The following is a 20992-nucleotide window of genomic DNA, read 5'->3' on the forward strand; positions in this document are numbered from 1 at the left end:
GATTCCTTGCTGTAATACTCCAGCAGGCAATACTGAGGGCAGATCAGCTGCCTGACGCTCTCTCCCCCGGCACAGGTTTGCGAATTTTCAACTGCTTTTACCCTGGGATTCCCCAACCTTCTCCTACTCAAAGGGACCACCCCCACCCAGCATCTTCAACCCCAGTGGTTCGGGCTGTCGACCTGCCATCAGAGTTGGCAGCAGCTCTGGACTGGGCTGGGAGACTCTTTGGCTCTCCCCCAGGCGGAGGACGTGAGCAGGTCCCTCGCTGCCTGGGCCCACATTCAATTTTTCCTTGTCTTTTCCAGCCTGTCTGGCTTTTGCCATTCCTTCCACTACGTCAAAAGACTGATCGAAACGCTGTTTGTGCATCGTTTTTCTCACGGGACAATGCCTCTCCGCAATACCATTAAGGTAAGTGCTTCCGAGTGCTGTTGGTCCATAATAGTTTTAAGGTGCTTGGGAGTAGGTACAGCGGGGATGTCTGTTTCTCACACAGAGAGGGGTGGGTGAGTGGAATGCACTGCCGGCGATGGTGGAGGAAGCAGATACAACAGTTTTTTAAGAGACTCTTAGATAGGGACATGGGGCTTAGAAAAATAGAGGGCTATGCGGTAGGATAATTCTAGGCAGCTTCTAGAGTAGGTTACATGGTTGGCACAACATTGTGAGCCGAAGGGCCTGTAATATGCTGTAGATTTCTATATTCTAACTGCCCATCTGTCATGGCATGAAGCATACTCCAATAAAGGATGGATGTGCATGTGGTTGGCACAGATCACTGAACCAACACCATTCAAGTGACTGCTATTAATTTGCTTTGTTCCTGTTTAGCGGACAGCCAGCTGACAGTACATCATCAAGTGTTTGGAGAGAGAACCAGGGCTTGAAACTAAATGGGCTGTAAACGAAAGTTTGTGAGCTTGAGATTAGGACAACGTCCCATTGAAACAGTGAGACACATTCAGAGATTTGAGAGAAACTGCCCAGAGTCCATTGTAATTGGACGTTTCTCCACAGACCATGGACATCGAGGAGAGGATCCTCCCTAGGATGGTGAATCTGTGGAATTCATTGCCACAGATGGCTGTGGTGACCAAGTCATTGGGTATATTTGAAACAGGTATTGATAGGTTCTTGATTAGTAAGGGTATCGATGGTTATGGCAAGAAGGCAGGAGAATGTGTTTGAGAGGGATAATAAATCAGCCATGATGAAATGGCAGAGCTATCTCTAATGATCTTATGGTCTCGTGGTAAGTCCATGTGGTTTTACCCACTTTGAAGATATCGCTTCAGTTGCAAGTGAATGAGCAGGAAGTGAGTCCAATCACCCACCAGTACTTCAGTGGCCAAAGACAGTCTTCTGCATGCCACATAAACCCTTCAGATGGAGTGATAAAGAAAGGCATATGGCATGCTTGCTGTCATTGGTTGCAGCATTGAGAATAGGAGTAAGTCACATTGCAAATTTAGAAATCTTTGTTTAGGCCGTGCCTAGACTATTGCATGTAATTCTGGTTGGCCCATTACAGGAGGGTTACGAAGCCATTGGAAAGGTACACAAATACCCTGTCTGGATTAGAAGGTAGGAGGTATTAGGAGAAGCTGGGCAACCTTGGGTTGATTTCTCTGGAGCATCAGAGGCTGATGATATGACAGGGGCATGGTCCCATAGTGGTTGCTGCAATGCCTCGCAGTGCTAACAACCAGCGATCGGGGTTCAATTCCTGCCACTCTCTGTACGGAGTCTGCACTTTCCATGACCATGTGGGTTTCCCTACAGACACTGCCAGATGCTCCCAAGGCGTATGGGTTAGGGTTAGAGTCAGTCATTTGTAGGCATGCTACGTTGGTGCTGGAAACACAGGGACGCTTTCGGGCTGCCCCCGGCACGTCCCTGTGTTGACTGCTGACGCAAACAACACATTTCACTGTGTGTTTCGATGTTTTAATGTACATGTACAAATAGATTCAAAGTACATTTAGACCATAAGACCATTAGATTTAGGAGCAGAAGTAGGCCATTTGGTTGGCTGCCCAGCTAGGAGAAGGAAAACTCTGATCTGAAACCTTTGCTGCCTTGTGGCCATACCCACTCGAGGGGAAGGCTTAAAGAGTAAATCTCAATGAAAAATCCAGAATTGGAGTCCCTAAGGCAGTCCTACATTGAGTTCAACGCTGACTGGAAACTCTTGTGACACCGCCGGTGCCAAAGGTCTTGCTGTTCCTTTGGATTTATCAGCTGCATGGAGAGGGGGAGCCTGTTGCATGGGCAACAGCTTGCTCCCCATTTCGTACTGCCCTGGTTTATGTATCAGGTCTGGGTAGCCTCCAACCTGATGGCTTGAACACCGATTTCTTGAACTTCGGGTAATTGCCCCACCAGCCCCCATTGCAATTTCTCCCTCTCACCTTACCTGTCCATCACCCCTCTCTGGTGCTCCTCCCTCTTCCTTTCTTTCCACCGCCTTCTGTCCTCTCCCTACAGATTCCCCCTTCTCTAGTCCTTTACCTCTTTCACTTCCCAGCACTTTACTTCACCCCTCTCCCTCTTCCAGCTTCACCCATCAACTACTACTTCATAAAATGCTGATGGAACGCAGCAGGCCAGGCAGCATCTATTGGAAGTAGCACTGTCGACGTTTCGGGCCGAGGTTCTGACGAAGGGTCTCGGCCCGAAACATCGACTGTACTTCTTCCTATAGATGCTGCCTGACCTGCTGTGTTCCACCAGCATTTTGTGTGTGTTGCTTGAATTTCCAGCATCTGCAGATTTCCTCGAGCTTACCTACCATTTCATACTTCTTCCTCCCTTCACCCCACCTTCTTCATCTGACTTCTCATCTCTTTTTCCCCCAGTCCTGATGAAGGGACTCGTCCCGAAACGTTGATTGTTTACTCTTTTCCAGCGACGCTGCGTGGGCAGCTGAGCACCTCCAGCATTTTGTGCGTCTTGCTTTGATCCCCAGCATCTGCAGATTTCCTCTTGTTCACCTATCACGTAGACAGCCTGGACGCAACTGAAGGCCTCAATTGTCATGATTTGTGACGTACTGCTACCGCAAAACAACGGATGGCGCGACATATGCCAGTGATATTAAACCTGATTCTGGTTCTGATTTATGGTGAGAGGAGACAAGAGTAAGGGAAATGTGCAGGGCAAGGTTCTTACACGTTGACTGGGAGGTGGCTGGAACGAGCTGCTGAGAGTGATGGTGGAAGTAGATACAATGGAAGCATTTAAGGGGCTTTTAGATGGACACTCGAATGTCCAGGGACGTGGATCATGGACAGACAGAAGGGATTTAGCTTAACTTGGTGTTGTCTCTGGTGCTGACATTGTGGGTCGGAGAACCTGTTACTGTGCAGTCCAGTTCTATGTTCCATATACGGCGATCAGACAAATTGTGAGAGACTGCTATGTTCGGATGGGATTTTCACCATGATGGACATAGCCATACAGTTGGGGTGTCGTAGTGGGACCCGAGAGAGGAAACCTGGAACCCACTCACTTAGAGTTGTGGGTGAAATGGAGTTGGTAAGCTTTAGTTAGGGGAAGTGTGAAGGGATATGGAAACAAGATAGGAGATAGAGTTAAAACATAGATCAGCCAGCTTCTAAATCTCAGCTTGTGGGACGTATGACTATGCTCTATTCCGTATCATGTGAGGACAAGCTTGAGAGACAGTACTGGGTGGTTATTTCTAGCAGGGAAATGAGTTCAGCAGTTCTTACGGACATGGTGGTGAACCAAACCCATGAAATCTAGAGGTAAATAAGCTCTGAAAAGGTCATCCTTGACACATCCAAACAAAATCCACTTGGGTGGCGCCATTGTGTAGTGGTTGGCATAATGCTATTGCAGCACCGGCTGTGAAATCGGGCTGACTGTAAGGAGTTTGTTGTTTTCCCCGAGACTGTGTGTGTTTCCAGGTGCTTTGGATTCCTCCCACATTTCAAAGTCAAACACTGTTGGGTGTTTTGTATGAGCTGCCAAGTAAAATTACAATGCTTGAAAGACATTTGGATAGGAAAGGATTTGAGGGAGATGAGCTAAATGCAGGCACATGGCAAATGAGGCAGCATGGTAGAGTAGCGATCAGCGCAATCGTTTTACAGCGCCAGTGATCACCAATTACCGTTTGATTCCCACCGCTCTTTGTGCGGAGTTTGCATATTCTCCCTGTGCCTGTGTTGGGTTCCTCCGGGTGCTCTGGTTTCCTCCCACGTTCTAAAGACGTAGGGTTTAGTGAGTTGTGGGAATGCTGTGTTGCCGCTGGAAAACTGGTGAGACTTGTGGGCTGCCCTGCGTAATACTCACTGATTTGATCTGATGCAAAATGATGCCTTTCACTGTTTGTTTCTGTGACCATGTGACAAATAAAACCAACTTGTACTGGAGACAAAGGAGACCGCACATGCTGGCATCTGAAGCAACACACATCTGCTGGACGGGTTGGGTGGCATCCGAAAAATTGAAAATATTAAAGTTCCTTTCCTTCCACAGAACTGGTTGGACCTGCTGAGCTTCTCCAGCAGTTGGTTCATGGTAAAAGATCCACTTGAAGTTGGAGCACTCACAGTGCTGGTTCAGCAAAGGAGAAATAGCTTTATTGTGCGTGCGTGGGGCAGAGGAACGATTACCAAACCAGATTGCTAAGTCCACCCTCATTGTAAGAGAGTCCAGTAGCACTTATATTTTGGTTTACTGATACACATCAGTTAGAAACTTAAAATAAACTAGTGGCAGACAAGGGAAGTCAAAGTCGGCCTAAATGAGAGGCATTGATCGTGTGGATAGCCAGAGGCTTTTTCCCAGGGCTGAAGTGGCTAACACAACAGGGCGTAGTTTCAAGATGCTTTGAAGTAGGTATAGAGGGGATGTCAAGGGTAAGTTTTTTCACACAGTGAGTGGTGGATGTGTGGAATGCACTGCCAACTACAGTGGTAGAGGTGGATACAATAGGGTCTTTTAAAAGACTCTTATATAGGTCCATGGAGCTTAGAAAAGTAGAGGGGCTATGCGGTACAGAAATTCTAGGCAGTTTCTAGAGTAGGTTACATGGTCAGCACAATATTGTGGGCCGAAGGGCCTGTAATGTGTTGTAGGTTTCTATGTTCTATAAAAGCAAAAGAGAAAGCATATAAAATAGCAAAAATTAGTGGGAAGCTAGTGGATTCGGAAGATTAAAATCAAATCAACAGAAGGCACCTAAAAAAGCAATGAGAGAAAAGATGACATATCATCTTGGTAAGCCAACCAATAATATAAAAGAGGATATCAGAAGTTCTTTTCAGATATGCGCAGAGTAAAAGTTAGGCAAGAGTGCTCTAAAATGATGCTGGAGAGGTGGTAATGGGGGTGGGGGGATATAACAATGGCAGACAAACTATTTTGCGTCCATCTTTACTGTGGAAAACACTTGCAGAATACCAGAAATTCATAAGTGTCTGGGAGCAGAAGTGAGTGTAGTTGCTGTTATTAAAAAGGCGCTTGGGAAATTGAAAAGTCTGAAGGTAAATAAGTCTTTGGACCAGACTGACTACACCCCAGGGTTCTGAAAGAGGTAGCTGAAGAGACTGAGGAGGCATTAGTAATGATCCTTCAAAAATCCGGGGGACTGGAAAATTGTAAATGTCACTCCACTCTTTAAGAAGGGAGGAGGGCGATAGAAAGAAAATTATAAGCCAGTTAGCCTAACCTCAGTGGTTGGGAAAGTGTTGGAGTCTATTATTAAGGATGAGGTTTCAGGGTACTTGGAGACTAATGATAAAATAAGTCAGTCAGCATGGTTTCTGAAAAAGAAATCTTGCCTGACAAAGTTCTTCGAGGAAGTAACAAGCAGGGTGGACAAAGGAGAGGCAGTGGATGTCATTTACTTGGATTTTCAGAAGGCCTTTGATAACACGTGAGCAGCCACACGTGATGCTGCTTAACAAGATAAAATCCAATCATATTACAGGAAAGATACTGGCGTGGACAGAGGAATGGCTGACAGGCAGGAGGAGGCAGTGAGTGGGAATAAAGGGGCCTTTTCTGGTTGGCTGCCAGTGACTAGTGGTATTCCTCAGGGGTCAGTATTGGAAACACTACTTTTCACATTGCCAATGGCTTGGATAATGGAATTGATGGGTTTGTGGCAAAATTTGCGGATGATATGAAAATAGGTGGATTGCAGCAGGACTTAGACAAATTGGAAGACTGGGAAAAAAAGTGGCAGATGGAATAAAGTGTCGGGAAATGTATGATAATGCATTTTGGTAAAAGGAACAGTAGTGCAGATTATTATCTAAATGGGGAGAAGGTTCAAACATCAGAGCTGCAGAGGGACTTAGGAGTCCTCGTGCACGACACCTAGAAGGTTAATTTACAATTTGAGTCTGTGGTAAAGAAGGCAAATGCAATGTTGGCATTTTTTTCAAGGGGAACAGAGATAATGCTGAGGCTATATAAGACACTAGTTAGGCTACACTTGGAGATTTGTTAACAGTTTGGGCCGCATATCTCAGAAATGATGTGTTGTCATTGGAGAGAGTCTAGAGGAGATACACGAGGGATGATTCCAGGAATGAAGGGGTTAACATATGAGGAGCATTTGGCAGCTTTGGGCCTGTATTCACTGGAATTTAGAAGAATGTGGGGGTAATCTCATTGAAACCTACCGAATGTTGAAAGGACTAGATAGGGTGGATGTGGAGAGGATATTTTCCTATGGTGGGTGTTTCTACTATTAGAAGGTACAGCCTCAAAATTGAGGGATGACCTTTTAAAACAGAGGTAAGGAAGAATTTTTTTAGCCAGAGAGCAGTAAATCCGTGGAACACTCTGTCACGGACCGTGATGGAGACCAAGTCTGTGGGTACATTTAAGGTGAAAGTTGATTGTTTCCTGATTGGTCAGGACTTCAAAGGTTAGGGTGAGAAGGCAGGTGTATGGAGTTGAGTGAGATCTGGGATCAGTCATGATGGAATGGTGGAGCAGACTCGATGGGCTGAATGGCCTAGTTCTACTCCCGTGTTTTATGGTCTGATAAAGGGGGCCTATTATGGTTGGCAGCCAGTGTCTAATCGTGTTCTGCGTGGGTTGGTACTGGCGTTTCTTTTCACGTTGTAGGTCAATGATTTGGATGAAGGGATTGGTGGTCAAGTCTTTGGACAATACAAAGATAGGTGGAGGGGCAGGTAGTGTTGAGGAAGCAGAGAGTCTGTGGGGGGACTTAATGAGAATAAGGGAATGGGCAAAGAAGTGGCAGATGGAATATAAATGAGAGGTGTTTGATGGTGAGCTTTGTTAGAGGAAATAAAGGTGTAGACTATTTTCTAAACAGGGAACAAATTCAGAAATCAGAGGTGCCCAAGGACTAGGGAGTCCTCCTGCAAGATTCCCTGAAAGTTAACTTGTGGGTTGAGACGGTGGTAAGGAAGGCAAATGCAATATTAACATTCATTTCGAGAGAACTAGAACATATAAGGATGTATTGCTGAGTCTTTATAAGGACTGGTCAGACTGCACTTGGAGTATTGTGAGAGGTTTTTTTGCCCAATATCTGGGAAAGAATGTGCTAGCATTGGAGAGGGACCAGAGAAGGTTCACGAGGATGATCCCAGTCGTGACAGGGTTAACATGTGAGGAGAGTTGATGGCTCTGGGCCTGTACTTGCATGAGGTTTAGAAGAATGAGGGAGGATCTCATTGAAACTTAGCGAATATTAAAAAGCCTAGATGGAGTGGAAGTAGGGAGGGTATTTCCAATGGCGAGAGAGTCTAGAACCAAAGAGCAAAGTAGTGTAGAAGGATGTCACTTTAGAACAGGATGAGGGAGAGTTTAATTTGAAAGAGAGTGGTGAATCTGTGGAATTCGTCACCATTGGCAATGCCCTTACCATTACCAGGTGGAGGGTAAGTCTTTGCGTATATTTAAAGTGGAGGTTGATAAACTCTTGATTGGTAAGGGCATCAAAGGTTATGGAGGTAAAGCAGAAGAATGGGGTTGAGAGGGGAAAAGATTAGTCAGGGCTGAATGGCCTGATTCTGTTTAATTTTTTGGTTTATTGATACACATCAGTTAAACACATTTAATTGAAATAAAATAAACTTTCCAACTATTAAGCTAGGTAACTTAAAGTCACCCATAAAGTTTGCTCTTGAGTGGGAGTGTTGGATTATTCACAATCTGTCCAGCAGAGATTTCCAGGACACACTTAAATCCACTTAACAGGAAAAACTGAATCAAAAGACTTTATGTTTCCAGAAACTGCATCTCATTAGAAAGTTGAGTCATTGGATTGAAGAGGTCTGGCTTGCTGTCTGAATGTCGAACTTTGTCTCCACAGAATTGTTTCTATTATTGGGGGTTCACGGCATGGCTGGCTTATTTCATCAATCATCCTCTCTACACACCTCCCTGTAAGTAACAAGATATGGTGCACTCCACATCCCAGCTACTGACAAAGATCCATTTTAAACCATGTTTGGTCCTAATTTGCTTTATGTCTTTTACAGTATATGGTGACCAACAAGTCAATGTGGCCCTGATTACCTTTCTGGTAGGTTATGCTGTCCTGTAACATCCAATGCTTGCTTTGACTCCATTTCCATTCAAATTGGAGCGATGAAATTATCAGCCTGTAGATTAAAGAGATCTCCCCATCTGCCGGAGATTAGAATTTATTTTATGCTGTCACGAAGGGAATCAATTGTTTCGCCATTCATTTGTAAGGTGGTGATGGCAACGAAGATTAACCTTAATCTTGAGCCACTTGCGTATCTTCCCTCGCTCCCTTGGAATCAGGGTGACATTCTTCACTTCCACTCTGAGTCATTGTGGAATCTCCGTGACCGATCTCCATTTTAAAGCCATCATAGAACACGGACCCGGGTTCACTTTGCGCCGTGTCTGTGAGGAGTTTGCATATTCTCCCTGTGACCATGGAGGGTTTCTTCCGGGTAAAGAACGATGAGAGCATTGTATTGCAGAGGATGGGCTGTTTATTACCGTGTCTCTATGTTTGTTTCATCACTGTAGGTGTGTGAACTTGGGAATTTCTCAATCCACATAGCCTTGAGGAACCTGCGTGCAGAGGGTAAGTACTACCACAGTCTTGTGGCTTGTCTGTTTGTCACTCACTGCTCTCAATGTGATTCTGCATAAAAAGAATTCAGCCTTGAAATTGGATTTTGCCTAATTTATCCAGCACCAAATTAGGAGTCACTGAAGAATGAAATTGGGACAATGCTGTAATAAGGAATCACTATGGTGATTTTCTTCCTTTCAGAATGTCTAGAACTTGGTTTTGTGTGTGTGCATGTGTGTGAGAGCGTGCATGCATAGGTGTGAGAATGTGTGGGTGTATGTGCATGTGTGAATATGTATGTGTGTCCTGTTGCGCGCGCGCTCTCTCTCTCTCTCTCTCTCTCTCTCTCTCTCTCTCTCTCTCTCTCTCTCTCTCTCTCTCATGCCTTCCAAACTATCAGGTGACTTCCTCTTTCTTTCCTTCTTCCTACTGCAACTGAAACATCCACGGTACAATTTCCAACCTTTCAATCCAATTTCAATCAAAGAATGTCCTGTGCATGTCACCCTGTGCAAGGAATGCAATGGGAAATGGACACCAGTGTGAGATTGATGATGGGCTGGATGGCTTTAAACGGGCAAACACTACAAAAATAGTGAAAAATGTTTCTTCTGGGAGTATTAGGCATTAAATAAAATGATGCAGATCTTCCTATTTTAATCCATTTTCCAGCTCACATTTTGAACCTGGTTTGAATCTTGCCATCTCTCATTCTACATGTATCTACCATTGACATTCTTACAGTATATTCCCATTGGCAATTATATAGTACAGAAATAGGCCCTTTGGCCCATCTAGCCCATGCTGAACTGTTATTCTACATAGTCCCATTGACCTGCATCCAGACCATAGCCCTCCATACCTCATCAATGACCTTATCCAAACTTCTCTTAAATGTTGAAATTAAATCTTCATCCACCACTTCCTCTGGCAGCTTGTTCTACACTCTTACCACTCTCTGAGCGAAGAAATTCTCCCTGATGTTCTCCTTAAACATTTCACCTCTAACCCTTAACCTATGACCTCTAGTTGAAATCTCACCCAATATCAGTGGAGAAAGCCTGCTTGCATTTACCCTAGCTGTACCTTTCCTAATTTTGTATACCTCTATCAAATCTCCATTCATTCTTCTACACTCCAGGGAATAAAGTTCTAACCTATTCAACCTTTCCTGATAACTCAGGTCCTCAAGTCCTAGCAATATCCTTATAAATTTTCTCTGTACTCATTCCAACTAAAATAATCCAATTGTTTCATATATTGTCCATTCTATTGGAACGGAGGAGATAGAACAACTGTTCAGCAATACAATGAAATTAACTCCCTTGTACGTATTACCCATCATAGTCCCAGAATGATCTGTTTCACAACTTACTTATTACATTAATCAACAATGTGCTTGCAGTTATGTCTTGCAGACAGAGATAGGAAAAGGGGATTATGCTGGTGGTTAATGTGGTGTTGGCCAGCCACGTTCAGCAGAACTGCCTTGGTATGTTGGAGACTTTCTGTCCACCCAAGAAGGCAGATGGGGATGTGGTTTGTTCTCTCACTCCCACTGGTCAGTACAGAAATACCACCCTGTGCTATGGGTTTACATGCTAGGCCAAGAACTGCTAACTCAGATGCCACTCCTCCTCCAGAACATGGCAGGCAGAGGGATGCTCTCCATGTCGTCTTCTTTGTCAACCCCTTAGGACTGAGGGTGATGGGTTTCCATTCCAGTTTTGTGGGTACGGAGGTGACTGACGTTGGGCATGCAGACTCTGCCACAGGTGTGGCAGACAAGGTGGGCGGGTACTTTGGGCTGGTGAATGGGCATCAGATTCCTCATGCTCCCTCTCCACTTTAAGTAATCATAGAGACAGGGCTTTAGCGTTGTACAGCATGGAAAGCTGAGGGCCAGAAGCACGGTGACACTTGTGGGCTGCCCCCGGCACATCCTTGGACTGTGGCAAGTGACACACTTTGATGTACACGTGGCAAACAGAGCTAATCTAAACTTTGAATCGTAACCATCCTGGGTTAGGAGTTCCTCCGAGTTGTAGGGATGTTACACCTTTTTAAGGTGAGCTTGTCAGGACATTCCATGTCCTGGGAATCTCCCCTTGTAGTATCGATCAGGATTGAGTGCCTGCATCAGGAGTCTGGGGTGAGGTTGCAAATGATGTGACCTGCTCAACAGAACCGACTGAGTATAAATTAGGGCCTCAGTGTTAGGAATGTTGGCCCTAACATATGATGCTGGTACTGGATTTGTTTATTCTCCCGGTGGATTTGGAGGACTTGCAGAGGTAACGTTGGCCATAGTTTGACAGTGCTTTGAGATGCCTGCTGTAGGTTGACAATACCTCCGAAGGATCCAGGAACACAGGGATAATTTTTCAAGCACTCCGTTCCCCAGATGGACCAAGACTGAGCTTGCACTTCTTCATCGATGTCTGCTTTGATTTGGCTCCTGAGATACTGGAAGTGGTCCATGTTCTCAGGGTCCGTTTGTGGACACTTGTGGCCAGGGAGCTGGGCAGGCAAGCTGTGATAGAGGCCTTCTGGGCTGGAGAGGTTTGGTGGAGGACCCATCCGCTCACACTTCCAGTGAGCGAGTTGAAGATGATTTGGAGTTCTGACTTTGAAAGTGCCATCTACATACTGCAACCTACTGAGTGAATTTGGTTTGATCTCGATGTTGGAGGGCTAGATGAACAGATGGAGGGTCTCGGCCAAAATGGTCAGCATTTCCCTCCATAAATGCTGCCTGACATGTTGAGTTCCTCCAGCATTCTCAGTGAGTTGCTCAAGTTGAGCGGTCTCCTGTTAATCTTTAAATTAGCTCTGAACAGTGGTAATTTAAGACAGATGGGGCAAAATTGTGGCAAGAAAGACTGGAAAAATGTTGGATCAATTCCCTTGGTATACCTTCCAGTACAAACAAACAAATGGTGTGTAAGAAGTTCCCACTGAAAAATCCACTCAAAAAACTAACCTTTACTTTTTATAGAGAATGATAAGAATAAGCAGTGGGCAAAGGGCTGGGGGAACTCAGCAGGTCATGGAAGGAAAGAAATTATCAAGTCGGGTGAAAACTGTGCAACAGATTACAAGACTAAGCTCTCAAGAGTGGAACACTTGCAAAATGGAACTGATTTCTTTGCCGTTGCATGTAAGGTGACAGTAACTCATCTTTATCCATTAATTTAGAGTCATAGAGCCATACAGTGTACAAACAGGTTCTTCAGCCCATCATCTGGACTAACCATCAAACATCCGTTTACATCAGTGATTCCCAACGGGGACGGATACGTGTCCTAAGGAGGCATTAGGGGAATAGGGGTCATCAGGGGGCGTTCAAGATTCTTGGGGGGGGGGGGGTGCGGTAAGCAGCATCCTAACTTGAGGCACGAGACCTGACCAACTATGTCAATTTGCTGCCATCATCAATATCCAATAAGCATTCCCAGTTTGTGTTAATTTTGTGTTAATTTAGCCCTGTTAATGATGGATAAATGCGTACCCTGTGATCTCCGGTCTGAAGATGGTGAAGCCTTGAATTCTAATTCAAAGAAACAGAAACTACAGAAAGTGTGTCAATACAATGCTACATACCTGGAGAAAGGTTTTATTCTGTTCCCATTAGATCAGCAACACCCCATGTGTCTTATTTGTATTACTGTACTGTCTAATGAAGCCATGAAACCATCAAGATTGCAGGAACACTTCCATAAAAGACAACCTGAAAAGGCTACTTATGGTATTACTCAGTTCCAGAAGATGAAAGAAACATTTGAAAAGCGTTGCACATTCGAGTCATTTGCCTTGAAAGCTAAAAATGACCATTGCTTCTTATAACGTTTCCAAAATGATAGCAATGTGTGGAAAATCTCATACATTTGGTGAAAGATTGATAATGCCTGCTGTATCAGAGGTGCTCAGCACTGTTCTCAAAATGGATACCAGTATTTTAAAAACAATTCCTCTGAGTAATAACTCTGTAGATTGCCGTATTGATGCAATGAGAGAAGACATTGAGAATCAACTATGTACAGAGCTATAAAAAAACAGAATTTGGGATACAATTGGATTAGTCAACCATGTGAGGCAACAAGGCATTGTTAGTGGCATATATACGATTTATGAAAAATGGAAAAGTTTATGAAGAGGCTCTCCTTTGTAAAAAGTTAAAAAAACAAGTATCACTGGAGAATCAATCTATGACGAACTCAAAATGTACCCTGACGATAGAAGTATTCTGATTAGGAACATGATTTCTTCTGCAACAGATGGAGCATCATATACAACAGGTTGCCATGCTGGTTTAGTGGCATTTATGAAAAAGAAATTCCAAGTCTGTTTGCAATCCATTGTGTAATTCATATCAACACCTCACAGCCAAAAACCTCTGCCAGCAACTTTTTTTTCCAAGCATAACTCTTGTAATACCTGCTATCAGCAAAATTAAAGTTCATTCATTAAATAGCAGAATATTTTGCCAGTTATGCCAAGATAATGACAAAGAGTTTAAATGTCTTTTTCTTCATGTGTGTTGGCTGTGAAAAGGCTGCTGCTTAAAATGTTTCTTTGAACTTTTTGACACTATGGTTGAATTTTTTTTTCAAAGTTGACAAGAGTTTGGGAAACAAGACTGAAATATGTGGACATGTGGCATACCTACCCAGTCCTGTATGACAAAATGAGCTTTCTAAATATGAAACTGCAGGGTGAGAAATTCATTTTAATGCAGGCAAAGAGTGTGTGTCCACTTTTATCGCAAAATTGGAAATATATGACCAAAACATTGGGAGAAGAATGTTCTCAGTTTCCCTCCATGGAAAGTATGTTACTGTCTTTCACAGATGGTGATTTGCAAGAGTACTGCTTACACCTCCAGTCACTGAAGAAGGATTTTCAAACTTGATTCAAGGATTTGAACGATCTGGAAATTCTGGACTGGGTAATTAACCCATTTCTTTGCAAGTAGGTAGAATAAGAAGAGAGCTTGCAAGAAGAAATGATCAGAATTCAGAATGAAGAAGAAGAAAAACTGCTTTTCAAAAATGCCGGTTTTTGTTGTATGTGGCTACACTGTCACAAGTTTCCTGGTCTTTGGCGAAGAGCCAGAGTGCCCTTCATTGCATTCCCATCCTCCCACTTGGTTGAAAGAGGCATCAGTGCAGTGAGCCACATACTCACAAAAAACAGGAACCTCTTGGACATTGTTACACATGGGGACTTAAGGCTTTTGCTGACACAAGTTAAACCAGATATTTCAACTCTTGCTCAGAACCACCAAGCTTGATATCACATTGATATCAAAGCTGCCTTACAGTGCACAGGTACTGAGTAAGCTAGGTTTAAAGACAAATAAAAATTTAAAGCAGAATCATTTTTCTCATGTTAGACATGACATGTTTTTACACTATGGAGGTGCCAGAAAGTATTTTGTGCCTAAGAGGGGCATTGGCAAATATGAAGGTACTTTAGGAGGGTGTTGAGCTAAAAAAAAGTTTGGGAAACATTGGTTTACACTAATCCCATGATATTCTCCCCACTATTTACTGGGGTTGTAATCCCTTCCCTCCCACTGACTGCTCTGCTCTTTAGACTCTATGGGACTAATTTGCTGTGATTAATAGTTCAGGGAGTTCAAAAATGTTACTTACACCAAAAGGAAAATGTTAGTGTGAAATTGGAAAGTTCATGAGACAGGAAGCCTGTCTGGGGCCTTGGTGATAGGACAGTATGCAGTGTTTTGGAAGTACTCACGGTCTGTGTTCACTCATTTCCTCCCCAGGGTCCAAAGTGCGGAAGATTCCTCACCCGACCAAGAACCCTTTTACCTGGCTCTTCTTCTTTGTTTCTTGTCCCAATTACACTTATGAGGTATGTTCTGTGCCACGAGCTCTCACACAACTGTATTGATTTGTACCCAGCAGAGACGGTACTTGTCAGCTGTAGCGCAAATTGCCTTCACTGACTGCCTTGGGTCAGAGTTTTACAAGTACTACTTCAGGGATGATGATGTTTACCTTTCCTCACGTGCTGTGTTACCTCACTGCCCACACTGAGCACAGAGCTTTATTCCTGGGTACTACCCATATCAACATACCCCCACCCGATCTCCCTGCCATAGTGGCAGCACTTAAATACATGAGGCAGCGTCTATGGAGAGGGATAAAGGGTCGATGTTTCAGGCCTTCATCAGGGAGGGTGCAGAAGCCAGAATAAGAATGTGGGGGGTGGGGGAAGTAGTACAGACTGAAGGGTGAGAGGGATGAAGTGAGAAACTGGGAAGGTGACAGGTGGAAGAGGAGAAGGGCTGAAGAAGAAGGAATCGGAGAGGAGAGGACAATGGACCGTGGGAGAAAGGGAAGGAGGGCCACCAGACCTGCTGGCTTCTTTTCCCCTTTTCAGTCCCGATGAAGGGTCTCGACCCAAAACATCAATTCTTTATTCCCCTCCATAGATGCTGCCTGACCTGCTAAGTTGCTCCAGCATTTTGTACACGTTGCTCTGGATTTCCCACATCAGCAGAGACCCTCTCATATGTTAGTAGCTCGATTCTCAGAACCACACATGAACCGTGCCTCCACCAGGCAAGAGCTGAGAACTGAGGTGGACAGAGTTCACGGTGAGAAATTTGTGCCCACTTTGTATCCAGTGACAGAGAAATATTACTATTATTTACATTGTTTACTGTCAGGATTTGTCTCTTTACTATTTCTTTAACTGTAAATGTAGTAATTAATGCTTATTAATATTCCAATGATGAATAATTTGCATTTCATTATTTTATTATGTCTAATGTAATTTACATATGTGAATGTGTAATCTGCTGTGTTGTAGTTAAAAACAAGTTACCCAGATTTACAAATTGAATAACTGTCTACTGTTTCCGAATCAGTCTGTAATCCTCTCAATCTGTTGCCTTCTCTAGGTAGGATCTTGGGTTGGTTTCACTGTAATGACACAGTGTCTTCCAGGTAGGGCAGGTTTCACATTCCTGATTGAAAATAGTCAAAAGGAAGTTAATAACGAAGTCTAACCAGGACATCCACCTAATTCTTATCTAACATTTTCTTCCTGTTGTCTTTCAGTTGGACTGTTCACTCTAATAGGTTTCTTTCAGATGACAGTCTGGGCTAAAGGGAAGCATCACATGTACCTGAAGGAGTTTAAGGATTATCCCACCCTACGCATGCCAATAATTCCTTTCCTGCTATAATGTAGCAAACTGGATGCCACGGAGTCCACTCGGCAGACGTTTTTATCCTTGTTGCTGTGCTGGCGTACTGTCGCTGTGCCTTCAGCACATGCCAACATTCAATTTTGTTTTGTGAACTGAAACCCCACAGTATTATATTATTAAATCAAACCTCTGTCTGTGGTGAACTGTCCCAAATCACGAGCATTGCTGGCTGATTATTATATTACTCCTTGTCATTGCATTATAATCCACACCCTGTTTTCTAACATTAACGGTGCAGTTCTAATGCTCAGGCACATCTCACTCTATGCACTGGTCTGTTTGATATTTTACTGTCGGCTAAAGGCAAGGAGCTTTGCTGTTATAAAGATTTTGTTTCTAAATAAACACAAATGCAAACAGCGGGTCGGTGTCGTTGCATTATTTTGCAGATCTTTATTAATGCAGCTTATTTCTGATCAGAATGCTTAGCTGAAATGTTTTCTGCTCTTTTAAGATTTATAAGATCCAGGAGAAGGAAGTGGTGGGTTGCTTTAGGGCAGGGATGCGCAAACTCACCGCTTACAGTAGGTGGGGGATTACGATATACTTAGACACGTGTTGTTGGGGGGGGGGGGGTGGTGTGTGTGTGTGTGTGTGTGTGTGCGTGTGCGTGTGCGTGTGCGTGTGCGCGCGCAGGCCGATACCAGTCTCTGTGTATATGTGATATGTGCTAGCTTCTGTGTTTGTATTTTTCCCTCAGTGTGAGTGCATTTTGCTGTGTCTTTCCTTAAACATGTGCGTCTCCTAAGGGTGTATATTGGGAATGTACCTTGAAATTAGCATTGAGGGTGGCACGGTAACGTAGTGGCTAGCGTAACACTTTACAATGGCACAGATTGAGGTTCAATTCCTGCCACAGTCTGTAAGGAGCATCTTCTCCCTGTGACGGCCTGTTTTTCTTCAGCTGCTTCATTTTTGCACTCATTCCAAAGACATACACGTCAGTAAGCTGTGGGCATGCTACGTTAGCGTGGGAAGCAGGGTGGCACTTGTAGGCTGCCCCCAGCAGATCCTTGGACTCTGTCATTGATGCATTACACTGTATGTATTGATGTGTGTGTGTGTGTTTCTGTTTTTACCTGCTTCTCCGCATCTGTGTGTCTGTTTCTGTCTACATGTGTGGTGACTGGGGAATCGGCGGGAGAAACATTTTTATGTGGCAGAGGGATCTTTCTGAGTCTGAGAAGCTTGGATCCTGCACCTGCTTGCTACAATTGAGAGTATCAGGTCACCACCAATGTGGTTGAAGTTGGAATTTTATTTGTAATTTTATGGTAGCAGATCTACTATATTTTGACTCATTCTAATTATCACTAAAAACCTAAAAAATAAATCACATTCTAGTAGAGAGTTTCACTAGCTGCAACAGATTTATGGGACTGAGGTTGGGCCCCTGTCAGTCAGGGTCTTACAGTGCAGAATCCAAAGGACAACGTCCCATAGATACACAGGTCATTTGTGGCACCACTAATTAAGCTTTAATCCTGAGAAACCTATCAAGGTAGGAGTGTGGAGGAAGTATCTACCTGTTATGGCTGCAACATAGTCATAAACCTATTTTTAATGTAAAATAAATAGATTTGCATTTCTATAGTGTCTTTTAGGCCCCTTTTTACAACCAATCTAGTGAGTTGAAACACAGGAAATGGCAGCCAGTCGTTCACTCATTCACTGTGTGCCGTGTCGCATGACGAGGGTGATCATGGGCCTTTCCATGACCATGATCATTCATGGCAAATTTTCTGACGGAAGTGGTTTGTCATTGCCACCTTCTGGGTAGTGTTGTTACAAGACGGATGACACCAGCCATTATCAATCCTCCTCAAAGATTGTCTGCCTGGTGTCAGTGGTTGCATCACAAAGACTTGTGATATGTACCAGCTGCTCCCGTGGCTTCACGTGACCCTGACCGGGGGGTGGGGGTGTTGGTGGGTGCAGGGCTAAGCAGGTGCTACACCTTGCCCAAGGGTGACCTGTAGGCTAGTGGAGGGAAGGAGCGCCTTACACCCCCTTTGGTAGAGACATATCTCCACCCAGCTGCCAATACAAAGATTATAAATGAAAACAGAAAATATTTAGCAGGGCAGTTGTAGCATCTATTGAGGGAGAAAAGGTGACAGCATTTCAGATGCTGCCCGAACTGCTGACTATTCCCAACACTTCCTGTTTGAGTTTCAGTTTCCCAGCATGTGTGGTTCTTGTTTTTGGGAGGGATTCCAATGTAGTGTGCAGAGGAAATCCAACCCTCCCCAGTTATTTTTATTTACGTTCAGTCTGACAGTATGTTATTGCACATCATTAAGCCTATCTTAAAGTATTAGATATTAAATTTCCACTTTTAACAATATTGAATAACATGTAATGTGTTTAATGGGCTTTTAATACGTTAAGGTGCACAGGCCTCTACACTAGGTGTTAGGTACACCTGCTCGTTAACACAAATGTCTAATCAGCCAATCATGGAGCAGCAACTCAATGCATTAAAGTCTACAGATACGATCAAGAGGTTCAGTTATTGTTCAGACTGGACATCAGAACGAGGAAGAAATGTGATCTAAGTGACTTTGAGAGTGGAGTGGTTGTGGCGCCAGACAGGGTGGTTTGAGTATCTCAGAAACTGCTGATCTCCTGGGATTTTTATGCACTACAATCTCTAGAGTTTACAGAGAATACTGCAAAAAACAAAAAAAAAAACTGGGTAACACGAGAGGGCACAGATTTAAGGTGCTTGGAAGTAGGTACAGAGGGGATATCAGGGTTAAGTTTTTACGCAGAGAGTGGTGAGTGCGTGGAATGGGCTGCCGGAGACCATGGTGGAGGCAGATACGATAGGGTCTTTTAAGAAGCTCCTGGATAGGTACATGGAGCTTAGAAAAATAGAGGGCTATGGGTAACCTTGGGTAATTTCTAAGGTAAGCACATGTTCAGCGCAGCATTGTGGGCCGAAGGGTCTGTATTGTACTGTAGGTTTTCTACGTTTCTAAACACCAGTGAATGGCAGTTCTGTGGGTGAAAATGCCTTCTTAATGAGAGAGGTCAGAGGAGAATGGCCGGACTGGTTCAAGCTGACAGGAAGGCGACAGAAACTCAAATAACCATGCGTTACAACAGTGGTGTGCAGAAGATCATCTCTGGATGCACAGCATGTTGAACCTTGGAGTGGATGAGCTACAGCAGTGAAAGACCATGAACATACACTCAGTGGCCACTTCATAGGTACATCCTGTATCTAAAAACTGTGGCCAGAGTGCATGATCTGACCATGACACTGCAATAGCCATGTGCGGTTTATAGCTATTGTACTTGGTCGGAGTCCTTTCGAAATAGATGTACAAGATACTGAGGTTAGCAGCTCACTATTCAGCAAGTCACAAAACTTGGCATCCAAGTTTTGCAGCTCCTGGTAGTTGCAGCCACGTCGATAATGTCGAGTTCTCACATGTGGGGCCTCTCTCACTGAGACAACCAGAGGAGAGATATCAGAGTCAGAACCTTTGTGATTCAGTCCACACAGTGCGATCTGATCACCATGGCCTTCTTGGCACTTCCTCAAGACTTCTTCTCCAGATTTGTCTCGGTGGCAGCAGAGTTGGGAGCGCTTTCAACCGGAGCCGGTGTTACTTTCACCTCCCGCCTGGCCCCAGCTGCACGTGGGTGGAGGGCGAGACTTTCTTCCTCAGCTGTTTGCTGTTTGGCAAAGTTCACAAATACCTGGCCAGGGGTAAATCAATCGTAAACTGTCAGGGTGCGACAAACAACCAATGCGAACAAGTACAGGAGCCTCCAAGTTTTAAACTTACATCGTCCTTACCTGACAAATAATTTGCATTTATAAAAACAAGAGATTCTGCAGCTGCTGCAAATCCACAGGAACTCAACAGCATCTGTGGAGAGCAATGGTTTTGGGACCAGACCCTTACACACCACCTTTAATGTGGGGGGCGGGGGAATGTCCCAATGAGCATTAAGTAAAATTGATGCTGAATCAAAGGGGTAAACAAAGATTTCAGTCAAAATGTTGGGTTTCAAGTAGGGGTGACAGAGAGGGGTGTCCAAAGGGAAACCAGGGAAAAGTGGAGAAGATCTCATGGGAGGAATACAGGAAACTGGGCACATGCATAGGGAGAGGAAAGGCACAGAAAGACCTCAGGAGAAGTCGTTGAGTTGGAGTAGACTCTATGGATAAAAAACAAAAGAACATGAAGATGTTGAAAATCTGAAACAGAAACAGGAAGTACTGGAAGTGTAAAAAGAGTTGATGTTTTGATAAAGATCTGAGCTTGGTAGGTGCAAGTCAATCTGAGGCTTTTGGCACATTGACAAGAATTTGGAATGGGAGGCAGAGCTGGGCCTGGGGCCAGGCTTTATCAGAACAGGCACGGCTGAGGGAAGAACGGGAGCTGCAGCAGGATAAGAGTGGATCCAGAGACGCTTGGGTGAACTAAAGCTCAAGAGGAGGAATTAGAAGGTAAAGCAGAAAAGCACGAGGCTAATCAAGCATGGCAATAAATGGAGCATGAGCAAAAGTTTCAGCCACAGGGTAGCTATGAGGCTGTGGTATATGATACTTCCTCCTGGGAACAGGAAGGTGTTGTGATGGATGGTATGAGATCTGAAACAGCTCCACAATTGGAAGGTTGTTCAAATGGCCCTTCATTATTTATTTATTTTAA

At 44.1% G+C, this 20992-nt stretch overlaps 2 protein-coding genes across 6 annotated transcripts in view; one reads left to right on the forward strand and one right to left on the reverse strand.

Annotated features, from left to right (window-relative positions):
- The window catches only part of LOC140736788 (very-long-chain enoyl-CoA reductase-like), a 107461-nt gene extending 90782 nt beyond the window's left edge, over positions 1-16679 (forward strand). For all 3 annotated transcript variants that reach the window (XM_073062713.1, XM_073062712.1, XM_073062711.1), the window contains 7 exons: positions 309-414; positions 8336-8408; positions 8505-8548; positions 9028-9085; positions 14865-14953; positions 16008-16053; positions 16168-16679. In XM_073062713.1, the coding sequence (XP_072918814.1) occupies positions 309-414; positions 8336-8408; positions 8505-8548; positions 9028-9085; positions 14865-14953; positions 16008-16053; positions 16168-16295 (544 nt within the window). In that variant the 3' untranslated portion in view covers positions 16296-16679. The remainder of the gene's footprint in view (positions 1-308; positions 415-8335; positions 8409-8504; positions 8549-9027; positions 9086-14864; positions 14954-16007; positions 16054-16167) is intronic.
- A 309-nt stretch (positions 16680-16988) lies between these two features.
- abca4b (ATP-binding cassette, sub-family A (ABC1), member 4b) overlaps positions 16989-20992 on the reverse strand; it is a 184462-nt gene continuing 180458 nt past the window's right edge. For all 3 annotated transcript variants that reach the window (XM_073062717.1, XM_073062716.1, XM_073062715.1), the window contains one exon: positions 16989-20030. In XM_073062717.1, coding sequence (XP_072918818.1) covers positions 19869-20030 — 162 coding nt within the window. In that variant the 3' untranslated portion in view covers positions 16989-19868. The remainder of the gene's footprint in view (positions 20031-20992) is intronic.

This window comes from Hemitrygon akajei, chromosome 12, assembly GCF_048418815.1.
Source record: "Hemitrygon akajei chromosome 12, sHemAka1.3, whole genome shotgun sequence".
Taxonomy (NCBI): domain Eukaryota; kingdom Metazoa; phylum Chordata; class Chondrichthyes; order Myliobatiformes; family Dasyatidae; genus Hemitrygon; species Hemitrygon akajei.